Raw genomic sequence first — 12,442 nt, 5'->3', positions numbered from 1 at the left:
ATATCTGCTTTGGCATTGGTGCTGACAGCCAGTGTTTTGGGCTGCTGGAACCAATTGTGAATTGCTCTAGCAGCACGATGTGCATTTTCCTATTTGTGCTTTTCAGAAGGAAAAGTCTTTGTTCCTCCCCTTTTTAAAGGGAGAGTTCAAAAAGCTATATATATTATGGGATAGGCCGATATATTGGCCGACTATATTAGGGATACACCAATATAGCGGCTGACAAACAAATAGGGTTATTGGCGTTTTGCCACAGAAGAAAAAAGGTGGCGATAATGACATGCTGCGTTCCATTGACTTCAATGCCAGCTCACCTCCCATTGACTTCAGTGCCAGCTCACCTCCCATTGACTTCAGTGCCAGCTCACCTCCCATTGACTTCAGTGCCAGCTCACCTCCCATTGACTTCAGTGCCAGCTCACCTCCCATTGACTTCAGTGCCAGCTCACCTCCCATTGACTTCAGTGCCAGCTCACCTCCCATTGACTTCAGTGCCAGCTCACCTCCCATTGACTTCAGTGCCAGCTCACCTCCCATTGACTTCAGTGCCAGCTCACCTCCCATTGACTTCAGTGCCAGCTCACCTCCCATTGACTTCAGTGCCAGCTCACCTCCCATTGACTTCAGTGCCAGCTCACCTCCCATTGACTTCAATGCCAGCTCACCTCCCATTGACTTCAATGCCACATTCTTTCTCTCTCTCTCTCTCTCTCTCTCTCTCTCTCTCTCTCTCTCTCTCTCTCTCCCCCTCCCCCTCTCTTCTCTCTCTCTCTCTCCCTCTCTCTCTCTCTCTCCCCCCCCCTCTCTTCTCTTCCCCTCTCTCTCCCCCTCCCCCTCTCTTCCTCTCTCTCTCCCCCCCCCCCTCTCTTCTCTCTCTCTCCCCCTCCCCCTCTCTTCTCTCTCTCTCCCCCTCCCCCTCTCTTCTCTCTCCTTGGCTCTTTAAAGCTGGCCATAGATTAATCATTGTTGTTTTTTTTTGTTGATCAGCCAGAAAAACCAAACGGATTCCCCATCCACACATTCAAAGTGGAAGAGGAAATCCACCCCCCTGCAATATTGTATTCTGACAACGAGCCGATTTGGCTGCATGCCCTCATTCAACACAAATTTTCTAGCATACCTGTTTGAGAGAAGTCAATTATTAGATCAATTCCTCTCAAATGGGAACAGCCATGGATGGATCAAAATTTCAAGGCATCTGTCGCCAGCTTTAGTCCTGTTATGGGCTAGCAAGACAGAATATTTGCGGTGTAGTTTTTCTTTTGCTAAACTGCCCGGGTCCAACCTGTTATAGATGCACTTGCTTGCACAGTTTCAGCTCTGCAAGTAGTTCCTACGCACTGTCCTACTCTTCCACCTTTGGAACGCAAAGGCTAATCATTCTGTAGTACCAAGATAAGAACTGGGAAGTCTAAATCGGCTGTTTGAGAGAGAAAATGTGTACAGGATTTTTTTTTCTTGGGTGATTATTGAACAGATATAATAAAAAAACTTTCAGCCTGGGTTCACACATATGCGATGCAGGAACCTGCGCAATTCCAGCGCCAGTTCCCACATCACATCTCTACACAACTGTATGGCAGAACTCGCATTACACAGATGTCGCATGTGATCAGCATCGCACAAGTGTGAACCCAGGCTCAATGGTATATTTACCAGAACAAAAGGGAGCAAATAAGAGAAGTTCATTGTTTGGGTTTCAGGTCTTTGTTAGGGGTTCAAGTCATTGTTGGAGTTTATACACTTTTAGAGTCTTCACACAGATCAAGATGAAATATTGCATATGAAATTTTAGCCAGTTAGTTAGCTCTCTGGAGTTTGTTGAATGATCTTTCTATAACAGGTGTGTTAATAGCAGACCTACCCCCCCCCCCCCCCCCTATCCAGGCCAGCTTTAGTATTTGTAAGGACAGAATTACATTTTTTTTAATTAATGTCTGCAATTTCCTTTCACAATTCTTAATGTATTATCCCTCCAAAAACACAAAATCCAGAGTGCTTCCTGCCTTTGCTGAACTCCCTTCTGCACTATAGAATGTGGCCTCTCCCATGCTCTTGTCTCTCCCTTTCCACATACATATTTGGATTTCTTTCTCAGAAAAATAATGCCGCTGTCTGGACTCCCAAGAGCCTATCCACACTCTGTGTGTAGGTAATGGGCTCCTGGGAGATGTAGCTCTGGGGGTGTGCCTACGCTAGCAGAGACTCAGCTGCCCCTGAAAGAATCCCACAAGCCTGGTGATGTCATGTTGCGTGATAAATGCTGTTTCTTGCTACAGAAACGAGGTGAAAGGTTTAATAAATAACACTGAACTGTGCTCTAGAGGGGAAGAAGCAAGTTTGGGTTAACCTTTGGTAATACCTGGAAATGCTATTTTTTTTAGACATGCTTATTACTGCTGTTTCAATTACTACATTGAAAATTTTTAAGTACGGAAGTCGCATAAATATTTCTAGGTCCATAATACAGTAATACCTCAAATCCTTTTACTCACTAAAATGAACTGTAGTTACGATCTGTAATATAACTGAGCCACCCCCATATGTATCATGTGAACAAGTCCTGAATCTCCAATGGTACAATCTCGCTGCCCTAGTTCCTATCTCTAATCCTGCCCCTTTTTTGGGTGTTCCCAACATTTGTGATACTCATTGAATAGGATAAAGCAATGCAAACGTTGTCTTTATAAATGAGGAAACTATGTTTTGTATATACTGTACAAATCAGCATAAGCGTACAGGTATGGTGAGACGGGGGCTAAATTTAAATCAATGCATAGCACAACACCGCTAAAAACAGAAGGTATTCACTTCTCTCGTTCCATCACATATCTAAAAAAAAAGTTCCTCCTTTAAAGGGGTTGTAAAGGTACAATTTGTTTCCCCCTAAATAGCTTCCTTTACCTTGGTGCAGTCCTCCTTCACTTACCTCATGCTTCGATTTTTGCTTTTAAATGTCCTTCTTTCTTCTGAGAAATCCTCACTTCCTGTTCTTCTGTCTGTAACTCCACACAGTAATGCAAGGCTTTCTCCCTGGTGTGGAGTGTCGTGCTTGCCCCCTCCCTTGAGGGGGGAGGGGGCGAGCAGGAGAGTCAGGACACCCACTAACACACAGCTCCTTTCTCTATCTGCAACGTATAGAGCGTCCTGACTTTCATGCTCGCCCCCTCAAGGGAGGGGTCGAGCAAGACACTCCACACCAGGGAGAAAGCCTTGCATTACTGTGTGGAGTTACAGACAGAAGAACAGGAAGTGAGGATTTCTCAGAAGAAATAAGGACATTTAAAAACAAAATGGAAGGATGAGGTAAGTGAAGGAGGACTACACTAAGGTAAAGGAAGCCATTTAGGGAAAAAAATTGTACCTTTTTACAACCCCTTTAATTTTAATGCAGTGGGCGGAGCAATGCAAGCCTTTACTTTACACACCATTAGCCAGATGCACATCTAGATCCACTGATGTATAGTACAACATGGCCTCGTATTAGAGAGCCATTTGTTCCAAACTGCATGCAGCGGTTGTGGGCATTTTTAGCCATCATCAGTGCAATGTATTGAAGCCATGGCATCTATGGTGTAGGCCAGGGCTTGGTTGCCCAACGATGAGGTATAACCATACAGGTTCTGATTATTTTATAAAGTCAGATGTTGGATGTTTCATGCATATACAAGCTCCTTCTGCTCTTCTACACTGAGACAAACCTGCCAGTAGGCAGAGCTCCAGAAAGAACTTGTAAATTCCCTGCAGCAGTCATCATAGGAATGAATCCTTCCAAGTTCTATGGTTCTGTGTGATGATTTACACAGCGCTCCCTATTTCCTGCACATCTCACATCGGCCTCTTTTATTGACTGCTTGGCCTGACTTTGTAGATGATGGCTGAGCGTTGTTATCTCCTGAACCATTGTGCCACTTCTGCTGTCTGGATCATCTTGCTGCATGTCAGAAGCTCCTCAATAAGGAAGCATCTGCTATTTAATTGTGCCTTGAAATGTCTGCACTTATGCTTGTCAGAACACAAGTATATAGCAGTTGCCAGGCAACCAGGCATGAACTGCAATTTCTGGCAGTGAAGTAAACATCACATGACTGAGCAGAGATGAAGAACACTTATCTGTGCTTAGTGTGGGTTTCTTACCAATTCATTATATGCTCTTGTACCTGCCCAAGTTAAAGTGGAATTATTTGCCTTCAGTGCGTTTTGTTCTGTTCTCTGCTTTCTGGCAAAACCAATAAAATAACTCCAGAGTGAGTTAATAACTCCGGACTTTATTTTTTACTGTTTTCAAAAGTGAAACTTCAGCAGCTGGTTTCATTTTCTCGTATTTATGTATTCGTTCGAATTGGACTCCAGGCTAACGGACAAATAACACATTTGAGACTTCTAATTTTGTTCAGTCACTCTTCTGACTCTGCAAGACGGCACAGCCTGGTCCTGGAGCCACTTGCTGTCTGCTTTACAGAAATGTGGTCTAACCCGTCTGGTTCCCTATAGATAGACAAGTAGTGGCCATCACTTTGCTCTCCCCTTCTGCAAGCATTTTTTCTTGTGTTAAGCCTCATACACACGACCGGTTTTCCTGGCAGGAAAACTGCCAGGAGAGCTTTTGGCCAGGAATCCTGGCCGTGTGTATGCTCCCTAGCAGTATTCCCCGCTGGGAAAACAGACGGGAAAATAGAGAACCCTGCTTTCTTTTTTCTCGTCAGGTTTCCCGGCAGAGTGTTTCCTGCCGAGAAAACCGGTCGTCTGTATGGGTGAAAAACCGTGCATGCTCGATAACACTTCGACGCATGCGTGGTAGCATACAAGGTTAGTGTGGGGTGTAGCAAATAGCGGCAAATATCTTCTAGACCGTGCAGGTCTGGGAGATATTTCTTGCACCTACAGGCAAGCCTTAATCTAGGCTTTTTTCTTTGCCTTAATCTAGGCTTACCTGTAGGCTAAAGTGGTTGTAAGAGGTTTACAACTACTTTAATGCACCTCAGTAGATTAAACAGGCCCCACACCTGTACACACATCAGTTATATCAGGTTCCATCGAAATTTTGGGTTGCTTTTGGAAGTAATAGTAAGCATTCGGCACATCAAAAGCAACCAGAAATTCTAATGTTTTTTTTCCACCCAATTTTCCAGCTGGAATTGTGATTGAAAGTTGTTTACAGGAAAATGTTTTTGGTTGAATGTTCCTATTTACAGTAGAAGATCAAATAGTTCAATATACAAAACAATCTAGGGCCACTTTCACAACACTCAAGTCTGTCACTCTGACCAGTTGTTTCTGTTCAATTTATAAAAAAAGAATATTGGAAAATGATTGAGAAATCCCCACGGCCAGCTTGGTTTCTCTCACAGCTGATAGATCTCTAAATATTGGCAGCTTGGAGGTTCCTACTCTGGAGCGACAACTAATATGATCTCTTCCTGGGGTCTTTATCATCTGCTTTCTCTGTGTGGGCTCGGAGTAAAGTTCTGAGTATAATGTATTCAGTCCATGTGTTTTGAAGCAATGTGTAGATAGATAAACAGATGAATCATGAAATTAAACCCACTTGTGCATCCCAGCACATAATTCATGCATTACGTTTGGTCTGGAAACCAATTATTTTTTTTCTAGACTCATTCCACAATATGCTTGATTAATATTCCCTTATCCATCGCTTAAAGTACAAATAGAGGTGATGGATAGCAGATCTTCATATTAAAGTAGAACCCCTGTGAGAATACAAATGTACATCGGGGGATTTACACCTAGATTTTTGTTTTAATCTATGCAGAAATGGCGATTCTGAATGTTACTCGGTTCACATGAGGTTCTGTTTGGGGATGGCATTGCATTGGAAGGAATGGCTAGCCTGTTTACACACAATACAGAATCCGTGTTGTACTGCAGACTGATTACATTTATTGATGGAAGCCTAGAACTTTGTGTCACGTTTCATATGCTGTTTTGCATGGAAATTAGAAAGGAAAACTATTCTGTAATTTCTATTAAATTTTTACATGCCTTGTTGTAGATTTTTATGAGTAGATCTTTCAAACAATCGAAATGATTGTCTAATCTGCATGATAGCTGTACAACTGCTAAGGTAAAAGGCACATAAGCAGTGTATAATTTTTATATTTAGTCTGGCCTTAAACACACTGGACAAGAACAGTAACAAAGCACAACCATTGCAGCACTACTAAGCAAAATACAATATGAGTATTTGGTAAGCAAATACGGCTGCCCCATCTACATTGGAAACGTGGCTTACATTTGTTTAAACTTTATAGCAACCCTCAAGCCAGTGATGAGGGAGTCTTATGGACAGCAGGGCTCGGGTGCGAGCATGCACGAGTGCACCCCATAGCAAGCAGCTTGCTATGGGGCCACTCTGAGAAGGAGCACTGGTGGAGTACCTGAGAAGAGCTGCTCTGTGTAAAACAATTACACAGAGCAGGTAAGTATAAGCTGTTTTTTTTTTTTTTTAACTGTCTTTTAATATAACTTTAGATCTTCAGCTGTCTAGTATAAAAGGCATGTTCATTATCCTGCGTAGAGCAATCTTGATACCTAAAATCTTGGTGGCTTAGGGTGGGTATAGACGGATCGTGTTCAGCAAAGAGCAGCTGATTTTCGATCGGTGTGTGTGGTCCTCCATGCTCTGGTCCTCCATGCTCAACAGAAGTTGATCGGCTACACTGGAAATATTTAATTGATCAGCAGCTGCAGCCAGTGATCAGTGTATTCTGACAACAGAGAGTCCTGCTGACAGTATACAATGTTGCAGTGGTAAGGATTGCTCAATCCATCTCACTTGTGTGGATGGGGGAATCCTGTGTGTTTTTTTTTTTTTTTTTTTTTTTTTTTTCGATCAACATGCCAGCTGAGCAAAAAAAAAAAAAAACCTAACAGTGTTTACACAGCTTTAGTATGCTATTTTTTACCTTTGTTATCTAGTCAGGGTCCTGGGCTTCCTATTGATCAGTGAGGCAACCCGTTGCCTTGGTTTCTCCAGTAGCTTAGGCTAGGGTTGGTTGAGTCTAGGGCGGCTGTCAACCAGGCATTCTGTTAAAAACTCCATACCTGACCCTCACAGGGTTCAGTGGCCCTGGAATGCTGTGTGTAAAATCTGACTCTATTATACAGTTGAACACCTAAGACCCCTCCTATGATTTCAGGTACAATTTTAATGCAGTCCGTAAATGACACAATAATTCAAATAGTATATTCTTCTTCACACAGATCATTGCCTACTGTATTTTGGTGTAAATGGGCTGTCTTGCCTACTCATGCTGATCATTTCAGCTTGGTATTGTCAATGCTGAACTAATAGTACAACCCAGTTGTGATCCCTCCTCCCTGTAATGTATGTTGTACTCGCTGACAAATAAAATACCAAGACTTTTTTATTTTTATTAATGCATAAGAGAATACAAAGTGAAACTCAAAACTGAACAGTCTACATAGCTTACATATTTGTTGCTGTGCTGGTGATACCATCTTGTTTTGCGTGGGGTTAAATGGCGGGCTTTCTGTAATGTATTGTACATTTTCTTTTTTTCTCCAGGCCCTGGATGGGTTCTTCTTTGTGGTGAACCGTGACGGGAACGTGGTATTTGTCTCTGAGAATGTGACTCAGTATCTCCGGTACAACCAAGAAGAGCTAATGAATACCAGTGTATATAACATTCTTCATGTTGGAGATCACAACGAGTTAATCAAAAACCTGCTGCCAAAGTCTTTAGGTAACAGAATTATTATTTATTTTTTATTGAAAAGCTGCTTTTGTGTCAGTGGTGATGAACATTGCTTGTAGTTACAGACCTGGGCCATGTGGAGACCATCTGTTGCTATAGGCCCAGTCATTCTTTTACCCTACCCTTTATTAATACAAAGACTCGGGATGCAAAGTGTTCTTTCTACTATATTTAATTTTATCAGTGGGGTACTTGTATGGGTTGAAGGCTTATTCCCTTAAATTTGGAGAAGAGAGAGTCTTGGTTCTAGTTTCTAGTCCTTTTCCATGTTCTGTTATATAAGGAGCACTTCTGACACTCTGAAGTGCTTATTATCTCTCTGTAGTTAGCTGCTACACAGCCCGATTATCACACACCATGTTCAAATTGGTCACATAGCTTGCCTTTATTAGGCCATGCATGGCCATCCTTCAAGTGTTCCTAAACCCAGGACCCTGCATTCACTAGATCTGGTCTTCCACAGTACACAGAACATGGTAATGCAATTATTTTAGTAAATATAAACTGCTAAATACCCTTTTCTCATCGGCAGTTAGAGCAGTCTTGTGACTTCTATCAACGTAGTCAAAAAGGTGAACTTGGCCTTTAATTTCCCCCAGAAAGCACTAGCAGTCTGGGGATACCGCTGTCATTGGATAGTCAGCCAGATCAAGGAACACTCCTAATATCTGTTGGGGGTTATAGGGTCAGCAGGGTGCCCCAGAGGGTCTCTCTGGCTAGCAGTGCGTGACTTTTATTTATTGTTTCCTTTTTTAAGGAGTGTGGAGAATAGGGCGCTCTGGATAACATGTAGACTTTAACAAACAGTACATGACTGGCTCTTGAGATGTGATTAATGCATCACAGCAGCACTTCAGAAGAGGGAAGAAAAAAGTAAAGAAGGCGATTCGAAGTGCAATAATAAAACACTAATGACAAGGAAGGGTTAAAAACCCTTACAGGATGGAAGTCACAAACAGGCATATCAATGGATCCATAACATCCAGCGAAATGCCTCCTCAGGGGTGGGACAAATGGGCAGGGGGTGGGTGGGTCTGATGATGACTGCCATATCATTAAATGGCAGTATGCAAGGGAATAAAATGCAGTAAACAACAACTGCATTTTTATTCCATTACTGCCATCTAATGATACTCCCAGGAGGCATCCCACTGGATTCATTGATATGCCAGTTTTTCACTTCCATCTTGTAAGTCTTTTTAACCCTTCCTTGTCATTAAAGTGTTTTATTATTGGACTTAGAAGTGCCTTCATCTCATGTTTCTCCTTCCTGTTACATCGCAGCTGCCAGTGCTGGAGGCCCTACTAAGTCTACATCTCTTTTATAAGGCTGGCCATACATTATACAATCTTCTTGTGCAACTTTCCAAAATCATATAATATGAGGTCACACTTAAACACTTTTAATTTGCATGCAGTCAGACAGGCCCTTGCACTACATAATTGAAGGTAACGCTAAAGGAAATTGAATAAGAAAATTGTTTAATGTATGGCCATCTTTACTCTCCACTGTTTTTAAAGCAGGGTGGGGAGCAGACAATAAATGACTTTGAGTGTCTTGTTTAGGAGATCAGATCATTTCAATGTAAGCGGCCCTCCCAACTTCAAAAAAAATAATGGGTTATAATTAGAGATGTCCACAGCTGTGCAATTTAGAACTGTAAAAAAAGGTTGTTTAGACTAAAATTCTTCTCTTAAAAATAAATCTGCTTTATTTGAAAATCAGAAGAGTTGTCTCTGACCAGAGATCATGTAAAATCTGTAGTCTTTGATGTTTTTAGTCATGCTGACTGATGATTTCACCATGGATCTATCCGCCAGAATTAATGTAGCATGCATGTTGTCTTTTGTGTTCTGCTCTTTTGCTTGTGATATTTGTCTGTGTTTAACAAGTTATGCATGGAGCTGTTTGGGTTTCTCAATAATTAGATGAAATTCCACCGAATATAAACCTCATAAAACATCAAAATGTTTTTCAGTTCTTGTTCTCTTTACCTCCCGCCACTTTCATACGCCACAATCTCCTGGCCTCCCTCTAGAACAAGCTGAGGGAAATCGCACAATGCAAAACAAGTAGAAGGCATCAGGAGGTCACCTTTGGGAAAATAAACTTGGAACTCTGTATCTTTCTCCTATTTTAAATGTGTTGATTGGAGTTTTTACTATATGTACCGTGTGCTTCCTCGTATTCATACTGCACGTGTGACTTGGATCTGGTCATGTTTACGTGGATATCTACAAAATTCTTATATTGCAGTACTAGCATTTATTGCAATGTTGAGCAGTCTTTAAAGTGGACCTTTATTCAGATCATTTAAAACTATTCTAAAAATCAAAATGTGATCGAAGGACTGAAATATTTAGCTTGAATGGAGAAAATGCTTCTCCAGGCTCCCTCCAGTCCTGGCCATGTTCCTGCCCTTCAAGAAAGATCACACGATGGACACCTAAGCTTCTTGTTGTATACACTGCATTGGAGAAAGCTTTGCGCGGCATGTAAGGCAAGCGTTTCAGGCCATGCGTTCATGTATCCCCTTTATCCCCTAAAAAAAGAAAATATACAAACCTACACACACTGTATATAATATTTATTTTGTGTGCATCTCTCACACACACTATATGGCTGCAGCATTGGTATAATGATGCAGCTGTCTTCCTGCCGGCTCTTAGCCCAAGACAGGAGTAATCACTCAGTTCTCAGTCTGCTCTGAGCGTAGAGCAGTGACTGTTAGCCCCCATTCACATCTAGGCGTTTTTACGCCTGTAGTGCTACGCCGCCAGAGGGATGAGAACACATGTCCCTCTATGGAGATGGTTCACATCTCTACGCCGGACGCCTGCCGCCTGAAAAAAGGTCCCGGACCTTTTTTTCAGGCGGCTTTCGGCGTTCGGCTAGGAGATGGGAAGCATCTCCATAGAGGGGGTCAATCTGGGGCACATCTAGACGGACAATACCGGCGTTTTGTCGCCGCAAATCGCGGTACAAAACGCCGCTATTTGTACCGCGATTTGCGGCGACAAAACGCCGCGAATTTGTCTGCCTAGGTGTGAATGGAGCCTTAGTCACCGCTCTGTGCCCTGCCCCTCCAGCACTCACTGGAGCACAGGGGTGTGGAGGCGGTGTCTGGCTGGCTCAGGCTCTCAGCAGCACACTGAGAAGCCTAGCCAGCTGCCTGTCGGGCATCTACATGGATTCTGAATTTGTTGTCAGGATATTTTCAGAGATTAGAGCAGGTTTGTGACATTGGCCAATAGTGGCTAATTCTGGGTCACATGAGTGCAAAAGTAAGTGCACCCCTCTGACCCACATGAGACGTTATGACCAAGCCAAACAAGACTTTAGTCCATTTCCTGGACTGCAAGGATTGTGTGGGACCTGACAGCTAATCGCTCATGGAGGTAAATACAGTAGGGGCGAGGAGGATTTTCAGTGTTGGTTCGTCTTTTCTGAAAAGATGAATTTGCACCTACTACTACTACATACTACTAAAAGTGCATTTTTTAGCACGTGTCTTAACTTATCTAGGACAAAGATCCAGGAAAGACTGCATTTGATGCTGTTGTAGTGCCATGTTACCCACTCCTAATATACTATATAAAGTCTGTATTTTTTTTAATATAGCCCATTGCTTTTTCTTTTTTTTTAATAATGGCAATAACTTACTCTTCTCTACAGTGAATGGGGGACCTAGACGTAATAGCCATACTTTTAATTGCCGTATGCTGGTGAAGCCAATGACGGAGTGTGAAGAGGAGAACCACGATGGACAGGAAACGCAACAGAAATATGAAACTATGCAGTGCTTTGCTGTATCCCAACCAAAGTCCATTAAAGAGGAAGGAGAAGGTACAGGCATTATCTGACTCTTATGAGAGAAGCAATTAACAGTCATCTTGTTTGACGCAGTCTAAATGTTTTGTTTTCCTGAAATAACTTCTAACATTATCAAAAGCAGGAACTGGTAATACTGTACACAACATATAGAATGGATCATGTAATAATTATATGCAGACCTGCTGCAGTGTGTAGCTGCTTATACGTTTAGTCATGCAGTGTGTGCAAGTAATAATTCTCCTATGACTTGTGATATTACTTCTGAAGTGTTAAACTCTCGATAACAAGTACTTTTGAGTGACAGACGGGATTATTAAAAAAACTTCCTCCAAATCATTAAAGGGTGACTTGCTTCCAGATTTGCATGCAACTGATATTTTATCCTGTGACAGATCGGCACGTCAATGGCAGCCCAAAGTGTGCTTCCTGTCCAAAATGAGTGATTTGAACATATTTACTTAGGCCCTGGTTCACACCTATGCATTTTTTGGTGATTTTTTTTTTTGCAGAAATGTTCCATTTAACATGGTTTCCTATGGGACAACCTTTTCATCTATGCTTTTTTCAGCTGCTACATTTTTGGAAAGGGTCTGATTTTTTTTATAATTTTTTTTTTTTTTTTTTTTTACGTAAAAAGCTCTGCAGAAATGTTTTAAACGGCAAACTGCATAGGTGTGAACCAGACCTTATAGACAAATAAAGTTGGTTGTTTCAGGGTGAACCAGAGGCAGGGTAAAATTTGAATATACAGTACATTCTATGGTTTGTTGTCAACGGGTTTGGTTTGAGTTTGTTGTCTGTGCAGAAGCAAACCCTGTGGCACTCACAGCTTACAGTTCCTGTGGAGTGACATATGGCTAACATTTGT

At 42.1% G+C, this 12,442-nt stretch overlaps 1 protein-coding gene across 5 annotated transcripts in view; it reads left to right on the top strand.

The window, feature by feature from the left end:
• Nucleotides 1-12,442, top strand: part of NCOA2 (nuclear receptor coactivator 2) — a 329,643-nt gene that overhangs the window by 247,096 nt on the left and 70,105 nt on the right. For all 5 annotated transcript variants that reach the window (XM_040354387.1, XM_040354383.1, XM_040354388.1 and 2 more), the window contains 2 exons: nucleotides 7,550-7,727; nucleotides 11,416-11,586. In XM_040354387.1, the coding sequence (XP_040210321.1) occupies nucleotides 7,550-7,727; nucleotides 11,416-11,586 (349 nt within the window). The remainder of the gene's footprint in view (nucleotides 1-7,549; nucleotides 7,728-11,415; nucleotides 11,587-12,442) is intronic.

The sequence above is a fragment of the Rana temporaria genome, chromosome 5 (assembly GCF_905171775.1).
Source record: "Rana temporaria chromosome 5, aRanTem1.1, whole genome shotgun sequence".
Taxonomy (NCBI): domain Eukaryota; kingdom Metazoa; phylum Chordata; class Amphibia; order Anura; family Ranidae; genus Rana; species Rana temporaria.
The sequence above is the reverse complement of the archived record's forward strand: the minus strand, read 5'-3'. Positions and strand labels throughout refer to the sequence as shown.